General features: G+C 46.2%; 2 protein-coding genes across 5 annotated transcripts; one reads left to right on the top strand and one right to left on the bottom strand.

Annotated features, from left to right (window-relative positions):
- Nucleotides 1–1,513: 1,513 nt before the first annotated feature.
- AKR1A1 (aldo-keto reductase family 1 member A1) lies at nt 1,514–14,057 on the top strand. 4 transcript variants are annotated; one of them, XM_036350970.1, is made up of 10 exons: nt 1,514–1,881; nt 4,359–4,430; nt 8,265–8,354; nt 10,742–10,861; nt 11,046–11,197; nt 11,825–12,020; nt 12,323–12,522; nt 12,995–13,067; nt 13,209–13,295; nt 13,913–14,057. In XM_036350970.1, the coding sequence occupies exons 3-10, from the start codon at nt 8,271–8,273 to the stop codon at nt 13,976–13,978; spliced, it is 978 nt and encodes a 325-aa protein (XP_036206863.1). In that variant the 5' UTR covers nt 1,514–1,881; nt 4,359–4,430; nt 8,265–8,270; the 3' UTR covers nt 13,979–14,057. The 4 variants fall into 4 exon arrangements, with proteins under 4 accessions (XP_036206863.1, XP_036206862.1, XP_036206864.1 ...); XM_036350969.1 differs by having other exon boundaries at nt 1,515–1,791; XM_036350971.1 differs by lacking the exon at nt 1,514–1,881 and adding an exon at nt 2,168–2,220.
- Nucleotides 14,058–18,698: 4,641 nt separating this feature from the next.
- Nucleotides 18,699–19,453, bottom strand: LOC118676521 (ras-related protein Rab-8A-like). Its single transcript, XM_036350607.1, is given in 2 exon segments — nt 18,699–19,363; nt 19,366–19,453. Coding segments are annotated over 2 exon segments (621 nt in total). The 3' UTR covers nt 18,699–18,830.
- Nucleotides 19,454–19,988: the final 535 nt, after the last annotated feature.

The raw sequence follows: 19,988 nt of genomic DNA, 5'->3' as shown, positions 1-19,988 counted from the left end.
TCGAACTCTCTATCCCTCTCCTTCTCCCTTCCTCTCTGTAAAATAAATCAATAAAAAAATATTTAAAAAAAAAAAAAGTATTTTTTTAAAAAAATGCTTTCTTTACCTGGCTTCTGGATTTGACACGCTCCTGAATTTTTTTTCATTTTATTGGTTGCTCCTTCTGTGTATCCTCTGAATTCTAAACGTTACAGGGTGCTCCAGAACAGAATCCTTGGTTCTCATTTCTCTAATGTCTCACTTATTCCCTAGGTAAGTTCTTCCAGTTTCAGGACCTTAAACATTTATACAGCCCCGACCTCACCACTGTGCTCCAGACTCATACTAGTGTATCTAACCGCCTACTTGGCTCTCTTTTATGTCTTGCAGGCATTTAAAAAATATTTTTTTATTGATTTCAGAGAGGGAAAGGTAGAGAAAGACAGAGAGAGAAATATCAATTATGAGAGAGAATCATTGATTGGCTGCCTCCTGTACACCCTACACTAGGTATCCAGTCCACAATCCGGGCATGTGCCCTGACCAGGAATTGAACCTGACCTCCTGGATCACAGGTGTAGGTTCAACCACTGAGCCACGCCAGCCGGCTTATGTCTTCTCTTCTGATTGTAATGTATAAAACAAGGTGCAAAACTGCTATCCTCTTGAGTTTTATCTCAATGTTATGCTTCCCACAGGTTGGCTCATATAACTCACAAAAAATCTTTACAGATTTGAAAGTTTCTTACATTGACACATACAAATGCAAGACACCTCTGTCTAAAAAGCAGGCTCTATTTCAAATTTCAAATCTGGAACTTAACAGCGGTGTGACTTTGGGCAAGCTATTTTACCTTCTTGAATCTGTCCAATCTGTAAAACAGACAGCGAATACTTCTCAAAGGTTTCACGTATTCTGGTAATATCTGTTATCCTCACCTGGATGGTAATTACATTACCCAAAAATCAGAGCTGCGAATTTAAGATTTGTACATTTTTTGTACGTATGCTATAATACATACTTCAATAAAGACTTACAAGAAGTAAAATAAAGAACATTCTCCATCCAGGGTTGTTATAAAGAATCGATAAAATCACGCTTATAATAAAGTCTAGCACAGTGCCTGGCACCTAAATGCGTGGCTAGGATCCAAGTCCAGCAGGAACCACGGACTCTCCAGCTCCCAATTCTCCGTTTGCCGGACCAAATACCGGGCTCAGCTTCAGTACACTCTGGGAACCCGGCCAGCCTGACTGTAGGGGAGAAAGGAGCGAGAGTCAGATTAATGAATCAGGAAGGTGACCTGACACCAGAAGGAAGCGGCACTCGGGACCCTCCTTCCTCGGGCAGGAGTCCGAGCGGCGCAGAGGGGCGTCGCCGCGGCGCGCGGTGCACTGTGGGCCAGCAGAGGCGTGTCGTGGTCCCGCCCAGACCTCCCACGTGACCACAGCGCAGGTTTCCCTCTGCCGGCGCCTTCTCCAAACCCCGGTGGCCAGTTGTATCTGAGCTTCGGCCAATCCGACCCTCCGCACCCCGAGGAGGCGATGGCGCGGGCTCCCAGCTCTCCACCCCCAAGTCCCTCCTTGGGGCTGGGGCGGGGTCCACCGCCGTTAGAGAGGCAGCATGCCCAGCCCTCGCCCCTCCTCTGGGAGGAGTTCGGTCAGACTGGGACCGGGTCCCTGCCTTCTCCATCAGGCGGACTTCCCTTGCAGCCCTCCAGTCCCGGAAGCCGAGGCTCATTGGATCCCTAGCTGGGCCCAGGACGGAGCCGAGATTATACCACCTTCTTCCCGCTCAGCGCTCGTGCGAGGGTGAGCTGAGGCCCCATCTTCCTTACGGAGGTGTTGGCCTTGATCCTGCACTGCAGAGGTGTCCGCCGCTGGACGGAGTGGAGAGCGCAGGTTCTGGCGGGGCCAGCCTTGGTTTCAGATCTGAACTCTTCCTCTTATTCGCTGTGCGGTCTTTTTTTTTTTCTAAATATATTTTATTGATTTTTTACAGAGAGGAAGGGAGAGAGATAGAGAGTCAGAAACATCGATGAGAGAGAAACATCGACCAGCCGCCTCCTGCACATCCCCAATCGGAGATGTGCCCGCAACCCAGGCACATGCCCTTGACCGGAATCGAACCTGGGACCCCTCAGTCCGCAGGCCCACGCTCCATCCACTGAGCCAAACCGGTTTCGGCCGCTGTGCGGTCTTGAATACGTTCTGTTTCTCTGGACCTCATCTTCCTCAGTGGTAAAACGAGTTCCTACATCAGAACTGTAGGAAGAATTAATGAGATAAAGCTTTTAAAGAGTTCGGGACATATTAGGTGCTCAGTAAGTTTTAGTTGCCATCTTCCATTTTGTTTGCTCACTAACACGATTTTTTCCAGGAGATCTGGCCTTTCTATGAAATTGTACGCATGCTTCTCAAAAGTAGCAGAGGAGGGGTTACAGTTTGCTTGCTTAGGCACCTGCCTTGGGTTTGGGGAAGCCAGGGCGGGCTTTCTGGTTGCCTCAGAGCTCTGCTACAGTGAGACTCGAATCTGAACCTTCACCGGATGGGGCTGGTATGAACTCTTCCCTTCAGTTTGACCGTACGCAGGGCTGCAGGGCCTACCTTAACAGAGGCTTTATGGTTCTGATCAGGCCTGTTATTTTCCCCACAGTCTCAGTTTGTTTTTTGTTTGTTTGTGTGTGTGTGTGTACAGGAGTAATCTTGATAGCATTCTCTCTGGAGCCCTTGGGATTTTATTGGGGGGTGGGGGACAGAGATAGTAAAGTTCTTTGATATTTTCCAGAGATGAGTCTTTCCAGGTACCCAAGAAGGGCAAGGAAGAAGGCAGTGACTTTCTCAAATACCCAGCTGTCAAGATCTCTCCCCTTTGCCTCTGTGTGTATGTGTTTGTGTGTGTGTGTGTGTGTGTGTGTGTGTGTATAGCGGACAGCCTAGGAGTGAGGGGTTCAGACAGATGACAGACGCTGACCTTAAGGAGTACCCAGGTTTGTGGGAAGAAACTTACATAAACAGACAGCTGTGTGCACTAGCTGTCAGTACATGGAAGGAGCCAGAAGTTTAAAGTGCTAGCTGAAGGATGAGCAGCAATTAGCCAGGTAAGATTGGGACTTGGGGAAGGAAAGTATGCAGAGACCTGGAGTCAGGTAAGTGGTGGCTCACTCTGCAAACTCAGAAACATGGAGTCCGAAATGAGGAGGAAAAATGAGGACTGTGGGAGCCAGGTTAGGAAGGGTATACAGTACTAAGGAGTCTGGACTTTGTCCTGGGTAGGAGAGAGCTGCTGGAAGAGTTTGAACCTGGGAGTCACATGGTCAGATGAAGTGAATGGATTGTGGGGAGAGGGGCCACACTGGAAGCAGCGAGATCCCTGGTGCAGGTAGGGGTGGTCAGAACTAGAGCAGTGGCAGCAGAGGTAACCATGGATTGACTGGCGAAAGATTTAGGAAATATATTGTTTAAAGTTGTTTTTTTTCACATCAAGAAGTATGTGAAGTGTTATTGTAGTTTAAGGTTTTATATTATAGTTTAGAGCAAATAATATCTTTCTTTATATATACAAGTATTAACAGGTTTTTTTTTAACCTGGCCACCTAGACCAAATCTTGGTCACCGTTACATATATATGCTGGCTTATTAGAAGTACAGGAGAAGATATGCTCTCTTCCCCGTCACCTATCAAAATCATAATCTGATAATGCTTAAAAATACTTCAAATGAACTGAAATACTTTATTTAGGTGGCTTTTTAAAGACCCAGTGAATTAAATGAGATGAAGCTTTTAAAGAGTTTGACACACATATTAGATGCTCAATAAGTTTTAGTTGCTATCTTCCATTTTGTTTGCTCACTAACACGATTTTTTCCAGGAGATCTGGCCTTTCTATGAAATTGTAGACATGCTTCTCAAAAGTAGCATGTTGCCTGGTTTGTTTTCTCACTAAGGGCCTGAGTCCCTGTTGAGAAAAAAATATACAGAAAGATCATGGGGAAGGCACTGTGTAAAGTGCTTTAGATATAGTATCTCTTCACAAGATGGGGCTGAGATTCAAACCCAGGTCTGTGGAACCCCAGACCTTGAATTGTTTTCTCTGTGCTCTGCTGCTGGATTTGACAAGTACAGTTTGGACATGTTGCGTCTCAGATACCGGTAGGACACACTTGTGGAGATTAACAGAGGGAGTTGAATATACAGAACTGGGGTGGGAAGAATGAGTACTTAAGTTGATAGCTGAAGACATGAGCTCCACTAGGGAGTGAGAAGAGGACTGGGGACAGAATCTCGAGGGACACCAACATTTATGGGAGGCTGAGGAGAGGCCCATAAATGGAACACTCATCCAAATACTGCTTCTTCTTTTTCCTGTGTTTTCTAGGTCCCCACATCCAGCCAGCAACTGTAGAGCCCTCCTTTGAGAAGGGAAGACTGAACCCCAGTGTGAAAGAACGTAAGTTCGAATAAAACCTGACTCCCGATGCTACCCTCTTCCACATCTCCTCAGACATACACAGCTTCTCTCTCTTGAACATTTAGAACCTCTCCCAATATAACATGAGGGTTTCTGAGTGCTGCCGAGGTCCAGTGAGGCAGTTCCCGACAGGCTCAGAGCCTGTTCATGCAGGGCTAGGCTGGAAAGCTGTTGCCTCGGGCAGAAGATGAGGAAGTCAATAACTGGAAGAGGATGACTTCCTGTCCTAGAGGAAAACATCCGTCTTCTGCTGGGGCCCCTCCATTTACTTCTTTGTTCTTTGCAGATCTTTGTTAGGTCTTCCTACCTCCATGATCTCCCCCCACTCCACTCCCAAGCCTCAGAGCTTTTGGTTTTCAGTTTCACCAACAAAAGAAGCAAGCATCGAGTTTCTTCTTCCTTTTACCCTTAAGTATGGTTTTTGTTCAAGCTCTCAGCCCAGTTGTAATTTCAGAGCCCTCCCCTGTGTGCTGGGAAATCTTAGGCCAACAGGTCACTTGTTTGGGGATCAAGCCCAGCGAATCAGCCACAGACTCTGATGTTAAATGGGAAGCTAGTTCCTCCTGTGGACTCCAGGCATACTTGCCTGATCCCTGGGAAGTCTGGTAACAGAGAATTGCTCTCAGCAATCTTTGGTTTGCTTCCCAGATTGACAATTCTTGTTTTAGCAGAAAGAAGTGGTCTCCATAACTGGCTGTGCTAGACCAGTGATGGCGAACCTATGACACATGTCAGAGGTGACATGCGAACTCATTTTTTTGGTTGATTTTTCTTTGTTAAATGGCATTTAAATATATAAAATAAATATAAAAAATAGAAATCTTTGTTTTACTATGGTTGCAAAGATCAAAAAATTTCTGTATGTGACACAGCACCAGAGTTAAGTTAGGGTTTTTCAAAATGCTGACACGCCAAGCTCAAAAGGTTCACCATCATGGTGCTAGACCATCGGTTCTCAACCTGTGGGTCGCGACCCCTTTGGCTGTCGAACGACCCTTTCACAGGAGTCGCCTAAGACCATCCTGCATATCAGATATTTACATTACGATTCATAACAGTAGCAACATTACAGTTATGAAGTAGCAACGAAAATAATTTTACGGTTGGGTCACAACATGAGGAACTGTATTTAAAGGGTCAGAAGGTTGGGAATCACTGTGCTAGACGGACTGTAAAATTCTTCCTGAGTCAGAAGTATTAGGAAAGACAGTTTTGGTATGTAAGTTGTACACACAACATCCCTTATTACCTGCTTTACCATAATCTTTTTTTTTAAATGTTTTTATTGCCCTTGCTGGTTTGGCTCAGTGTATATAGTGTCAGCCTGTGGACTGAAGGGTCCCAAGTTTGATTCCGGTCAAGGGCACATGCCTGGGTTGCGGGCTCAATCCCTAGTAGGGGATGTGCAGGAGGCAGGCAATCAGTGATTCTCTCTCATCATTGATGTTTCTATCTCTCTCTTTTTCTCCCTTCCTCTCTGAAATCAATAAAAATAAAATTAAAAAAAAGAAAGAAAGCAAAAAAATAAATATAGGCACTTCTCTATGAGTGTAAACTTTTTTCTTTGTATAAGCTTATGTCAGTTAACTTTTAAGATTCTCGTTTACAATATTTTAAAATGAAATGTGTCAATTTAAGTGGTCATTTTAAACTATATTTTTATTGATTTCAGAGAGGAAGGGAGAGGGAGAGAAACATCAATGATGAGAGAGAATCATTTTTTTTTTTTAATTTTGTTTTATTTCTTAAAGTATTACAAAGAGTATTGCATATGTCTCTTTTTTTCCCCCCCTTGACATTCCCCCAGCCTCCCCTACCCCCCAGTGTCTCGTGTCCATTGGTTATTCTTATATGCATGCATACAAATCCTTCGGTTGATGAGAAAGAATCATTGATTGGCTGCTTCCTGCTCACCCTATACTGGGGATTGAACCCACAACTCAGGCATGTGCCCCTTGACTGGAATCGAACCTGGGACCCTTCAGTCCGCAGGCCGACGCTCTTCCCACTGAGCCAAACTGGCTATGGCAGAAGTGCCTATATTTTTAAAAATTTTTTTATTGATTTCAGAGAGAGGAAGGGAGAGGGAAAGAGAGATAGAAACATAATGATGAGAGAGGATCATTGATCTGCTGCCTCCTGCACACCCCCTACTGGGGATTGAGCCTGCAACCTGAGCATGTGCCCTGACCAAGAATTGAACTAGTGACCTCTTGGTTCATGGGTCGACACTCAACCTCCAAGCCACACCAGCTGGGCAACAACAATATTCTTGATGTCCTTTCAGAACTTGGAAACAAAGGTTATATTTAAAGGTATTGCTAACAATGAAATCAATCCTGAGAGAGTGATACTTATAGTACTAATGAGATCAAATGAAAAGCTTTCTACCTTATTTACTTTGGGGGTAAGCATTCTTTCTCCTTCCCCTTTCGCTCAGATGACTTCTATTCATTAGGACTTGACTCAGCACTTTCAAGAAGCCATCCTAGCCAGCGTACTCTTTTCTTATAGCACTTGTGCAGATTTTGGTCATATTTCTTATATATTGCACCCATATCATCTGCCCTCCCCCCTCCTCCACCAGGCCATAAGCTCCAAGTGGGCAGGGATTCTATTTGAATATCTGAGCCTAGCACAAGGCTTAGAATATTCATCATTTGCTGACTGAATGAGTATTCATTCTAGAGCCATTTGGAAACTTCTGATTTTCATAGCTCTTCAAAGGGGTTGCTCCAATCACCCACCTGCTTTTGTTCAGTTGGAAATTTTCTTGCATCTGAAATTTTTTGCTGTCTGCTGCACTGAAATCCTGTGTCTAATTCACCTTCCTGGAAAGACTCTTCCCCCTGACTCCAGGGAAAATTTAACTCATTCTTAAAAGCCCATGTCAGTATTCCCTGGTTCTTGCCCTGCAGAAGTCACTTGCTTTCTGTAGCACGTTGTATGTACATTGTTTACTATCAGCACATATATATATATATTTTTAGATATATTTTATTGATTTTTTACAGAGAGGAAGGGAGAGGGATAGTTAGAAACATCGATCAGCTGCCTCCTGCACACTCCCTACTGGGGATGTGCCTGCAACCAAGGTACATGCCCTTGACCGGAATCGAACCTGGGACCCTTGAGTCCACAGGCTGACGCTCTATCCACTGAGCCAAACCGGTTAGGGCAGCACATATATTTTATAGGTCTGTGTTTACCTGCCTTTTCCCATCAGTTCCTGGATCCTTGGCTCTGCCACTTAGCTGTTGATTTGGGGCAAATAACTTGATCTCTCTATGCCTGTTTTTTCATCTATAAAATATTATACTTCCCTTGTAAGAGCCCACTCAGGCCTAGCAGCATGGCGTATCAGACCTCTATGAGAGGAACTCAGAGAGTCTCTGTCGTTCTGACAAACTCCTGGGAATGTTCAGTTCATCCTCAGAGAAGTAACCCTTTCCTGAGCCTGTTCTGTCACCCCATCTCATATTGACTCATAATGGCTTGCCTGTCTTACACTGGCTTGAGACCTTATGTAGTCAAGGCTGGGCACTTCTGGAGAGAGCCACCCTGCCTTTGTTTTTAGGTATTGGAGCTCTTTAACACAGACCTTTAGCCTGGTGAAAGGAAGGGCAGCCAGGCCGGTGGTCTGGTTAATGTTTGTTAAGGAGCTACTGGCTTTGGTTGCTTCTGGGCATATACACACAATCACAAGTTTGTTCTCATCACCTCTGTGCCTCCTTTCTCATCCATGATTTACAGGAGTCTTGAAGCCCAAGCAGCACTAATCCCCACATCATTCTCTTCCCATTTCTGTTTCAGGAGGCAATGGCGGCTTCCTGTGTCCTCCTGCACACTGGGCAGAAGATGCCCCTGATTGGACTGGGCACCTGGAAGAGCAATCCTGGCCAGGTGAGGGTTGGGGGAAGAGGAGGAGGGCTTCCGGCACCGCTGCTAGGGAAAAGGCAGTATTTGGGAGAGAGTCCCTGCATTTTCCCTAGCAGCCCCATGCCTATACTCCACTTAAAGTGGAATGAGCCTGGAGGGCAGTGGGAAAAACTAGGGAAGAAGAGTCTGGTAACATAGCCTTAGCCTACCTAGCTAACTCAGAGGAGGGGCTGAGAGGGTCAGCAGGGCAAAGGTCATAGGAAAGAACCCTTTCCCTAACTGGATCGACACAATCCTTTGGCAGATGTGGGACCCCTCTGTATCTGGCCTGTTGCTGACCCCTAATATGTCATCACCTTGTGCTGTGATCTGATCATCATTGGGCTCCTTGAGGGCTGGGCCTCTCTCATTCCAGAGGTAGTCACACAGAAGGTATCAGTCAGGGTTTGAAGAATAACTAGGTCAAGACCAAGGGTTAACAAGCTTTTTTTGTTAATCCTCACCCAAGGGGAAAGAGAGAGAGAGAGATTATTTTTTTTAAATATATATATTTATATTGATTTCGAGGGAGAGAGAGATAGAAACATCAATTATGAGAGAGAATCACTAATCGGCTGCCTCCTGCACACCCCACAATGAGGAATGAGTCCGCAACCCAGGCATACGCTTTTGGCCGGAATCGAACTTGGGACCTTTTAGTCTGCAGGCTGATGCTCTATCCACTGAAACAAACCGGCTAGGGCCCGAGGATATTTTTCCACTGATTTTCAGAGAGAGGGTGGAAGGGAGGGGAAGAGAGAAAGGAAAACATCAATGTGAGAGAGAGACATCGATTGGTTTCCTCCTGCACGCAACCCAACCAAGGCTGGGGAGCCAAACCTGCTAGGGTGCAAACTTTTTCTTTAAAAAAAAAATATATATATATATATATATAAAAAATTTGATTTCAGAGAGGCAGGGAGAGGGGGAGAGAGATAGAAACATCAATGATGAGATGAGAAGGAATAATTGATTGGCTGCCTCCTGCACACCCCACACTGGGAACTGAGCCTGCAGCCTGGGCGTGTGCCCTGACCAGGAAATGAACTGTTACCTTCTGGTTCATAGGTTGATTCTCAAACACTGAGCCATGCTGGCCAGGGCAAACTTTTTCTTGATGAACCAGATGGTTAACAATTTAGATTTTGTTGGACAGATTGCAAAATGGAGGTGATTATGTACTTATGTAACCATTTAAAAATATAAAAATTGTTCATAGCTCAGGGCTCCCAAAAAACAAAAGGCCACTATGAACTGGAGTTTAATGACCCCAAATGTAAACCCTTCCAGCCACGGGGGGCTTGGGAATGAAGACCCACTTTCCTGGGATCGACAGCTAGAAATTCAGCATCCACCTAGTGTTGGGCATCTCCCCAGCCTATGCCATTGTTCCTAGGTCATCTGAGTCAGAGTTTGGAGAAGTTTGGGGATTAAGTTTGGGAGGGGCTCGGGCAACAAGAACAGCCTCTTCTTCTCTCTGAGATTTTGGCTAGTGTTTGTGGTGCGGTAGGGTGACTCTGCCTTTTTTCGCCTTTGATTTCCTTCCTATAGTTGCCTAGGACTGTGGAGCTGGGGCCTTTGTGCTCCAGGCAGGCACTGACATGGCAGCAGCTAGATGAAGGCAAGGGGTGGAGGTCAGAGCCAGGGCCAACAAGGAGGCGGGTAGAATGAAGCAGCAGGGGTAGGGCCTGGGATTGGGGAATATGTCTGGATAGTAAGAGCTACACCTAGATGGGGATCTTAAATGCCAAGGACCTGGCATCTGGTTCTGCTTCTGATGCCATGTTTCTAGTCGAGTTTTTAGCAAATTAACTGGACCTGGCCTCCTACTTCATACCACCTTTTTTCTCTTCTGGCAGGAGACTCTGGGCCAAGCTTCCATCTCACATCTCTATTTCCTTAATTTTCTCCCCCATCACCTCTTTTGCTTGCCTCATTCCCCAGAGCGTGCTTGGTTATATGGCTCCCTGAGTGTCTCTCTCAGAATGGCCTTGGCCTAGGAATATTTACCTGTGTATCATGTTTCCCTAACCAGCTCCTCAGGGTAGGGGACCTGTCTCCATGACCTATACTTCTGCCCCCTGTCAATGTATTCGTCTTCTGAGCAGGTAGCTAGGAACACGTTAGTTTTGTGCTGGGCACTGCTGAGATTGTTGGGTAGGAAGGAGCTTTGGAGGTTTCTGGGATGGGGACAAAGGATTTGAGGGTCTGGCCCCTTCCCCTAGACTAGAACCATCTTCCATCGTCTCTCCCCCACTGCATGGATGACTGCAGTGGTATGTTCCTGCCCCCTCCCACCACCAGTGACCTTCCAGAGGGCAGTTTCTGGCCCAGACTAACAGCTGAATCCCTCTGCTTCTCTCACCTGGCAGGTAAAAGCAGCTGTTAAGTATGCCCTGAGCGTAGGCTACCGCCACATTGATTGTGCTGCTATCTACGGCAATGAGACTGAGATTGGGGAGGCCTTGAAGGAGACTGTGGGGCCTGGCAAGGTGAGGACTAGGGCTACAGAGGGATGGGATGAGAGATCTAAGAGGTGGGGGGTGGGGAGTGGACTGAGGCCTGGCTGGAGGGGACTGGCATCAGCTCCCTTCTAATTCCTCTCCCAGAGGTGAGGGTGGGTAAGACTGGGTGCCCATTGGCTCTTCTCATTATGGGCCCTGCTTCCTGCACCAGGCGATGTCTCGGGAGGAGCTGTTTGTGACTTCCAAGCTGTGGAACACTAAGCACCACCCCAAGGATGTGGAGTCTGCCCTCCGGAAGACACTGGCTGACCTCCAGCTGGAGTATTTGGACCTGTACCTGATACACTGGCCTTATGCCTTTGAGTGAGCTTTGCCAGTGTCTTTATCCAGGGAATTAGGGGTTGGGGGAGTCAGTCATGTTAGTAACTTATCGGAAGTCACAGTAGCGGAGCAGGATAGGAACACTATGTGTATGGCAGGCTGAGGAACTTGGCGTGGGAACTCAGCCCTTTCTGCTTCAGCATCCAGGAATTTTAACTACAGAAAAAGGAGTGCAGCCTCACGTGGCTTCTATCTTAGGGTATGCATGAGGGGTTCTGCTCCCTGTATTCATTCAGAAAAGGTACTGGCTCCTGCTGAACTAGGCCCAGGTTGAAGTAAATAGTAAGTTCTAGCCGAGGGTATGAGAGGGACTGCCATCTGCTCTGTGCCCTGTGCCAGAAGAAGGCTGCAAGAGCATGCAACTCTTTGAGGAGGAAGACAATAAGGAAGCCTTCCTAGAGAAGAGGAGATATAACCTGCCCCTGGGAAGAAGAAGAGGGGAAATGGCCATTCCATATAGGGTAAACACCTGGGTCATGATCTGGAAGGGTGTAAAACCATGCTTTCGCCTTTCTGGGCTTGGAGTATGGGACATAGAGTGGCTGGATGGGCAGGTAAGGCAGAAGCCTGGCATTTGTGCCCACTCTTGAGAGGCTGTCTTTCACTCAGGCGGGGAGACGACCCTTTTCCTAAGAATGCTGATGGGACTATCCGCTATGACTTCATTGACTACAAGGAGACCTGGAAGGCTCTGGAGGCACTGGTGGCTAAGGGGCTGGTGCGGGCGCTGGGCCTGTCCAACTTCAGCAGTCGGCAGATTGATGATCTTCTCAGTGTGGCCTCTGTGCGCCCAGCTGTCCTGCAGGTGAGCACAGCATAGCAGGTCAGTTGTTTGGGGAGGAGGTGTATGTGCAAGAGCATGAGTGAGCAGATAATGGGTCTACTTCATGGAGATGGCTAGCAAGTTGTCAGAAATGTTGGTGTAGGCCTCCTCTACATAAAGAAGGACACTGAAGTGTGGGACAAGAATGAAATGGACAGTGGAAAACAGTGATAAAAGAGGACTGAAGGGAAGTAGGGGGGTCAGCAGTGCATGTTGGTCCGGATGGCACAGCCAGGCAAGCTGGATGTCGCCACCCCATGGTGATGGGTTATTTCTTGGCTCAGGTGGAATGCCACCCATATCTGGCTCAGCACGAGCTGGTTGCTCACTGCCAAGCACGCGGCCTGGAGGTGACTGCTTACAGCCCTCTGGGCTCCTCTGATCGAGCTTGGCGTGATCCTAATGAGCCTGTCCTGCTTGAGGAGCCAGTGGTCCTGGCACTGGCTGAAAAGTATGGCCGGTCTCCAGCACAGATCTTGCTCAGGTGAGGGCAATCTTGGGGAAAGAAGGTCAGTTCAGAGAAAGGGCTCTTGGGTTGGGAGGTAAGGGTTTCAGCGGTTCTCAACCTGTGGGTCGTGACCCCTTTGGCGGTCAAACGACCCTTTCACAGGGGTCGCCTAAGACCATCCTGCGTATCAGATATTTACATTACAATTCATAACAGTAGCAACATTACAGTTATGAAGTAGCAACGAAAAAAATTTTATGGTTGGGTCACAACATGAGGAACTGTATTTAAAGGGCCAGAAGGTTGAGAACCACTGGTGTAGGGGTTCCTTATCCAAGTGCCTAGATGAGGCTGAGGCTCTTGCCATGTGATCTGGGAGAGGCCACTCTGAATCATGTTCCCCATTCCAGCGGGGCTCAGGAGCTTAAAGAAAAGGCTGCATGGAAGACAAAACAATACTTATGAGTACTGACTCCTCTTCCTCATCTACCTTAATCCCCCATCGCAGGTGGCAGGTCCAACGAAAAGTGATCTCCATCCCTAAGAGTATCACGCCTTCCCGTATCCTTGAGAACATCCAGGTACTTGGTGATGGGTCTCCTGTCTTTAGGCCTTTGGGACACAGTCTGGCCCCAACTCTGCCAGGCTAAGAAGGCAGTGTTCTGGAACCCCGACTTTCACTCACAAAGCTGGCTTTCCTGACCTCTACTACCCATCCCCAGGTTTTTGACTTCACCTTTAGTCCAGAAGAGATGAAGCAGCTAGATTCCCTGAATAAAAATTGGCGATACATCGTGCCCATGCTTACAGTGAGTATGTTTCACACCCCCAGAGCCGGTGAATGTTAGATTTGGAGCAGGATTCTGACCCGAGCCTGGCCTCAACATTGCTGATCAGAGAGGCAGAATGGTTGTTGGTAGGATTACTGCCCTGGACACAGTGGGCTCTTTTTGTTCAGTTTGGGGGGAAATAGTGGCTCAGGGATAAGAAATATAACAAGTGAGTCCCAGTCTTGCTTTTCTATATCTTGTAAGCTAGATGTTATTTAACTTCTCCAAGCCTAAGCTTCCTATTTTCAAAATGATTCTAGTTCCTGACACATAGAAAAATCTTAGTAAATGATACAAATGAGGGGAGCCTACAGGCATGCTTGGCCTTCTTAGAGGGCTTGAAGTTGGGTTGAAGCCTATTGCACATAAGGAAATAAGTAGTTCCTTCCCAGCTGAGACTGCAAACTTTATGTACCAGGTTATGGGTTTAGTGGGAATGCTGTTGATACTGTGGCATTCTATGAAACTGGGGCCCTGTTACTGACATTTGGCATCATGCTGTACACAAGTGAGGGTCAGGAAGTTTTGGGAAAAGATGCCCTGCGTCTTTGAAATATTATCTCCTAATAGGGTCATATGTCTGTCTCTTTTTCCAGGTGGATGGGAAGAGGGTCCCAAGAGATGCAGGACACCCTCTGTACCCCTTTAATGACCCGTACTGAAACCACAGCTTCCTTTCCATCTCCAGCTGTGAGGTACTGCCACCCCCAGAAAGATTTAATAAAGCCATTGAAACATCTACACTGCTTATTGTGTTATTCGGCTGGTAGGACCTGGGATGGAACCGCTTCCCTTGGGGATACTGAGTACTGCCTGCCAGGAGCCCAAACTCCCTTATCATTCTTCATTCTGGAGGAATCAAGAAGGAGCTGAATTCAATTTGTGCTTTTCTGAATTAGGTACATTAGTGAACTGGTCCGCCATCTACAGGCAGCTCTGAGCACTGCATGCTACCACCCAGTGGCCCCCAGCTTTCTTACTGAGAATCCATAAAATTGGTCACCTTGGTATTGGTAACAAGGCAGCAAAAGTTCTGTGCATTGTTGACCCTGAGTCTTGAGTCCCCACCCCATTCCCTACCCTGGTCAGTGCCCAGGCTTAGGAATATGAAGAGCCAACTTAATAACTTGCAAAATTATGGAAAGGGGACACGGGCTTTTTCTGTCACACAGGACAATCTGTGTGCATAGCCTACCGAAGGGGGCAGAGTCAGCCCCAAAGCTTGTCACTTTGCACCTAAAGTCCTATTTTTCATACTTAATAGTCCCATTAAAGGGCACTGAGATTTTTAGGAGGGTTTTATGAAAATCCCTGTAGCCCTAGCTGGTTTGGCTCAGTGCATAGAGCCTTGGCCTGTGGACTGAAGAGTTCCGGGTTTGATTCCGGGCAAGGGCATGTATCTTAGTTGCAGACTTAATCCCCAGTTGGGGGCATGCAGGAGGCAGCTGATTGATGTTTTTCTCTTGTCGATGTTTTGTTTTAGTTTTTTAAATATATTTTATTGATTTTTCACAGAGAGGGATAGAGAGTTAGAAACATCGATGAGAGAGAAACATCGATCAGCTGCTTCCTGCACACTCCCTACTGGGTGTGTGCCTGCAACCAAGGTACATGCCCTTAACCGGAATCAAACCTGGGACCCTTGAGTCTGCAGGCAAATGCTCTATCCACTGAGCAAAACCGGCCAGGGCTCTTGTCAATGTTTTTATCTGTTTCCCTATCTCTCTTCCTCTCTCTAAAATAAATAAAAATATATTTAAAGCCCTAGCCGGTTTTGCTCAGTGGATAGAGCATCGGACTGCAAACTGAAGGATCCCAGGTTCCATTCTGGTCAAGGGCACATGCCTGGTTTGTGCGCTTGATCCCCAGTAGGGGGCGTGCAGGAGGCAGCCAATCAATCTCTCATCATTGATGTTTCTATCTCTCCCTCTCCCTTCCTCTCTGAAATCAATAAAAATATATTTAAAATATATATATTAAAAAGAAAAGAAAATCCTTATAAACTCCAGTCACACAAAACTCTTTGGGTTTCTAGTCAAAACACTGTTCTTAACTGAACAAATAATTATTGGGTAGTTATGTGGGTTAGGTACAATGCTAGACCCTGGGGATATAGGTATAACCAAGACACATGGTCCCTGTAGTCTACTTCAGAAAACACTTTAAAGTAATTGCATAATTAGCTTAATTACAGTTGGAAGAAGTGCTGTACAAAAATATAGTGAGAAGCCTGTTTTTATCATGTGAGATCTGAAGGATGAATAGGGATTAATTAGTTAAATGATGTGAGAATAGGAATAGTGTTCTGTGCAAATTGGGTAGCTTGGGGGAAAGGCCTTGAAACTGGAAGAAGTGGGAAAGCTTAAAGAAGGCTTCTGTGAAAGAAACTGAAGGTGAGCAAAGGTAGGATGACACAAAGTAATGCTGGAATTAGGCAGAGACTGGTGAGTGAGGGTTTTTTTAATCAATGCTTCAGGAAGCCATGGAAGAGTTTTGAGGGAATAACATGGCGTGATTTATGTCTTTGAAACAACCCTGATGCAGTGGTTAAGTAAATGGAGGGAGGCGTTTTGGAGTTAGTCTTTTGTCTCTGGCCCTTACTGCCTAGAATATTGTAACCCTTGGCCCATTCTACGGGCTAACACCTATTACTTAAATGTTCAGTTTAGCTGTCACTTCTCTAGGACATCTTTCCTGACCTCACCCTACCCAGATGGCTTACTATGTGATACCATGGCTCCGTTACACTTTCATGATCCACATTTCCATGGTTATGAGGTAAACTATGATGTGTATTAGTTCGCTGGGCTGCTGGAACAGTGCCGCAGAATGGGTGGCTTAAACAACAGAAATTTGTTTTCACACAGTTCTGGAAGCTAGAAGTGGAAGATAAGGTATTAGCTGACTTGGTTCCTTCTGAGGGACATGAGGGAAGGAAATGTTCTGGGCCTCTGTATTTCGCTTGTAGACAGCCATCTTCTCCCTGTCTTTACATTGTCTTCCCTGTGTTTGCATCTGGTAAGAACACCAGTCATTGGAAAAGGGCCCAGTCCAAATACAATCACATTCTGAGGACTAGCATATAAATTGAGGGGGGAGGACAATTCAGCTCCTGTAAGGAAGCAAAAAGTTATAACATGATGCCAAGCTGGTGTGGCTCATGGTTGAGGGTCGACCCAGGAACCAAGAGGTTGCCAGCTCAATTCCCGGTCAGGGCACATGCCTGGGTTGCAGGCTTGATCACCAGTATGGGGTGTGCAGGAGGCAGCCAATCAATGATTCTCTCTCAATGATGTTTCTATCTCTGTCCTCCCTTCCTCTCTCTAAAAATCAATTAAAAATATATTTTTAAAAAAGTTATAATATGAAATTATTCATTCGCCCTGGCTGGTGCTGTCAGTGGTTAGATTGTTTGCCCATACACTGAAGGGTCTCAGGTTTCCATTCTGGTCAAGGGCATGCACCTGAGTTGCAGGTTCAATTGCAGTCCTGGTCAGGGCACGTGCAGCATGCAACCAATGTGTCTCTCTCATGTTAATGTTTTTCTCTGTCTTTCTCCCCCTTCCTCCCTCCCTTCCACTCTCTCTAAAAAGAAATGAAAAAATATCCTCAGATGAGGATTTTTAAAAATTCACTAATAAACTACTTAAAAATGGTTCTTGATTCAGATATCTCATCCTCATTAACAGCATTGCTCTATAGACATCTTTGTCTAATCATTGGACTGTACAGTGCACATTCACTATACAGTGAAATTGCAGATCTTAAAAAAAGATGCAATACTTTATGAAGGAATTAAAATGTGATGTTGGGGAACTTCACTCACTTCACCAAAGCCTCACCATTGCAAAGTGAGGACCTGAAAGTTAAACTTAAGAAAATGGAAGAGAAAAATGCTAGACTTCAAAGGAAGGTGTTTGGACTATCCAAGTATTAAGGAAGGTCTTTGGGAAAACTATGAGTATTTTTGCAAAAAGGATTTTTTATATGATTATTGTTTTGAATAAAAGACCACAGGCTCAGAATTTTAAAATGAGACTTGTCTTTATAAAACCATATTCCAGAATGAAGAGAGTACTCACCAGCCAGAGGCTAATACTACCACATTCCAGTTTATTACATCAAAATTCTTTATACACAAGTACAATCTAAGACCGCTTTCAGAAACTGTTTTGTAGACTGCAAAGGAGGAGGGGCTGTCTCACACTCAAGTAGGAAAAGGGAGACCTGACATTCTTTTTTTTTTTTTTTTTTTTTGGCTGGTACATTGGTTTTAATTCAAAAAAGACATTTCGATGCCAGTGGCTTGGGTAGACAGCAGCTTGGGGTGAAGTGTAAGAAAAAAATATATAAAGGCTCCCTCGTGACACCCCTCGGACCTGGTGACCTGGTGTCAAATGCACCCTCTATGGGAAGGCAGAGCTGTCAAAACAGAACCAACGACAGCGGTTAAAAACCATCCCCGAAAGCTCTGTGGCCAGTCTGTTGCCTGGGACGCTGCATGCTCTCGGCCACATCCAATCACAGATGCATCCGTGTCCCTGGTCACCTGGGTCTGCCGCTGGAAATCAAAGACGGAATCACTTGATGGCACTACAGATCTGGAACAATAAAAATCTCAGCTGGAAAGAACATCCGATTCAGAGACTATGGGAGTGGGGGCTGCCTGGGGGCCGAGAGGCCAACGCCTTAATTGCGAGTGATCAGTGTGTGGTTGCATTTTTGGGGTCATCCGTAGGATGCATGGTGTCCCCTCGGTGATCAGACAGGGACTGCCGAGGCCCACGCCCGAGGCCTGACTGGATTACAGACCAAAACCTGGTTGTGAACAGGCCAGGCACCGCCCCCCCCACCCCCCCCACCCCCCCCCCCCCCCGCTCCCACCCCGCATACACTCCTCCTTCCTTCTGAACGCTTTACACAGGATTTCCTTAATTTGTGCTTCCCTTTGGTTTGAGAATCAAAAAGAAGAGGGAGGGGAGAAAAAGAAACATAACAGTTTTTGTCACTTGTCCAAAACTGAGAGAAAAGGTGACAGTGGGAGTCAGACGTGTCGGGGATGCCTCCTGGGCCTGATGGGGTCACCGCCCTGCGGGTGGGAAGCTCAGCACTCCTGGAACCATCACTGGCCTTTGGGAGCCTTGTTTCTGCGCAAGGAGACGTAGACAGGCTTCGCAGTGGAATTTTCGTGGTCACACCCCAGAGATGGAGGCCCACCATTATTGGTCACAGTTGCTGGTCATGTCATGTCCATTTTTCTCTCCAGATACACGATGCATGGGCCAGTTCGGTGGACATCACAGGGAAAACAGCAAATTCTTAACTTATTCCACCTCCAAAGTTGAAAAAGATCAGAGTTAATAAAATAAACAATTTCTCAATTGTGTCCTGGTGGCCCTGGGCCCAGTGGCCGTGGCAGGGGCATTGGAGTGGGGGCCCCAGCTGAGTGAGGGGCTCACTCAGGACAGGCACAGTCAGCTCAGCTGAACAAGGCTCAGAGTAAGGCGTCGTTCCTCACAGAAGAACACATCGAAAAAAGGTGGCCTTTTTCTGCTGGTCCGGTGTGATTTTGATTCCCTGGTTGCTCCCCTGGGGGCTGTTGCCTTCCACTTTTTTGTCCATTTTTGCTTTGATGTCTCTGGCGAGAGTGAAAAATGCGTTCTCCACATTGATGTTGGCCTTTGCACTTGTCTCCATGAACTTGATTCCATAGTCCAGGGCCAGCTTCTCTCCCCGTTCCTTGGAGACTTGTCTCTTGTCGTTCACGTCACACTTGTTCCCAAGTATCATCTTTTCAACATCTGCAGAGGCATGCTCCTCAATGTTCCGAATCCAGTTCCGGATGTTGTCAAAGGACTTCTCGTTGGTGATGTGGTAGACCAGCATGATGCCCATTGTGCCCCTATAGTAAGCTGTTGTGATTGTCCGAAACCGTTCCTGGCCAGCTGTGTCCCATATCTGTAGTTTAATTCTCTTGCCATTGAGCTCTATGGTCCTAATTTTAAAGTCAATTCCTATGGTGGAGATGAAAGTGGAGTTGAACACTGTTCGGAGAAGCGGAACAGGACACAGATCTTCCCCACCCCCGAGTCGCCGATCGGCAGCAGCTTGAACAGGTAATCATAGGTTTTTGCCATATTGTACTCTCTCCCCTTCTGACATTCTTCAAGAGAGAGATTGTGAGCTGTAGTCAAAGGCTGACAAATTTTAAAAAGGATACTTGAGAAGGGGGACTGATAACACACATTGGAAAGAAGTCACAGTATTTGTTCGGGAAAAGATGATCTATGAAGGACTCTTATTTCCCACTGAAACAATGACAATGCTCTATATTATTTTAAATCAAAGTATAGTTAACATACAATATTATATTAGTTACAGGTGTACAACAGTGATTTGACATTTATGTACCTTATGAAGTGATCACTGCAATAAGTCTAATAACCATTTGTTACTATGCAAAGTTATTACAATATTATTGACTATATTCCCTATGTTATACATTACATCCCCATGACTTATTTACTTATTTAAATCCTCACTGGAGGATATGTCTTTACTGATTTGAGAGAGAGAGAGATTGATTGGTTGTCTCCCACGTACACCCTGATCGGGGCCGGGGATCAAGCCTGCAACCGAGGTATGTGTCCTTGACCAAAATTGAATCCCAGG

The sequence above is a fragment of the Myotis myotis genome, unplaced genomic scaffold (assembly GCF_014108235.1).
Source record: "Myotis myotis isolate mMyoMyo1 unplaced genomic scaffold, mMyoMyo1.p scaffold_m19_p_2, whole genome shotgun sequence".
Lineage (NCBI taxonomy): Eukaryota > Metazoa > Chordata > Mammalia > Chiroptera > Vespertilionidae > Myotis > Myotis myotis.
Note: the sequence above shows the minus strand (reverse complement) of the source record. Positions and strands in the feature narration are given on the sequence as shown.

Coding starts and splice junctions, on each gene's coding strand:
- AKR1A1 (XM_036350970.1), top strand. CDS start 8,271: ATGGCGGCTTCCTGTGTCCTCCTGCACACTGGGCAGAAGATGCCCCTG. Junction 12,021..12,322: donor TGCGCCCAGCTGTCCTGCAG/GTGAGCACAGCA, acceptor TTCTTGGCTCAG/GTGGAATGCCACCCATATCT. Junction 13,068..13,208: donor GTATCCTTGAGAACATCCAG/GTACTTGGTGAT, acceptor ACCCATCCCCAG/GTTTTTGACTTCACCTTTAG.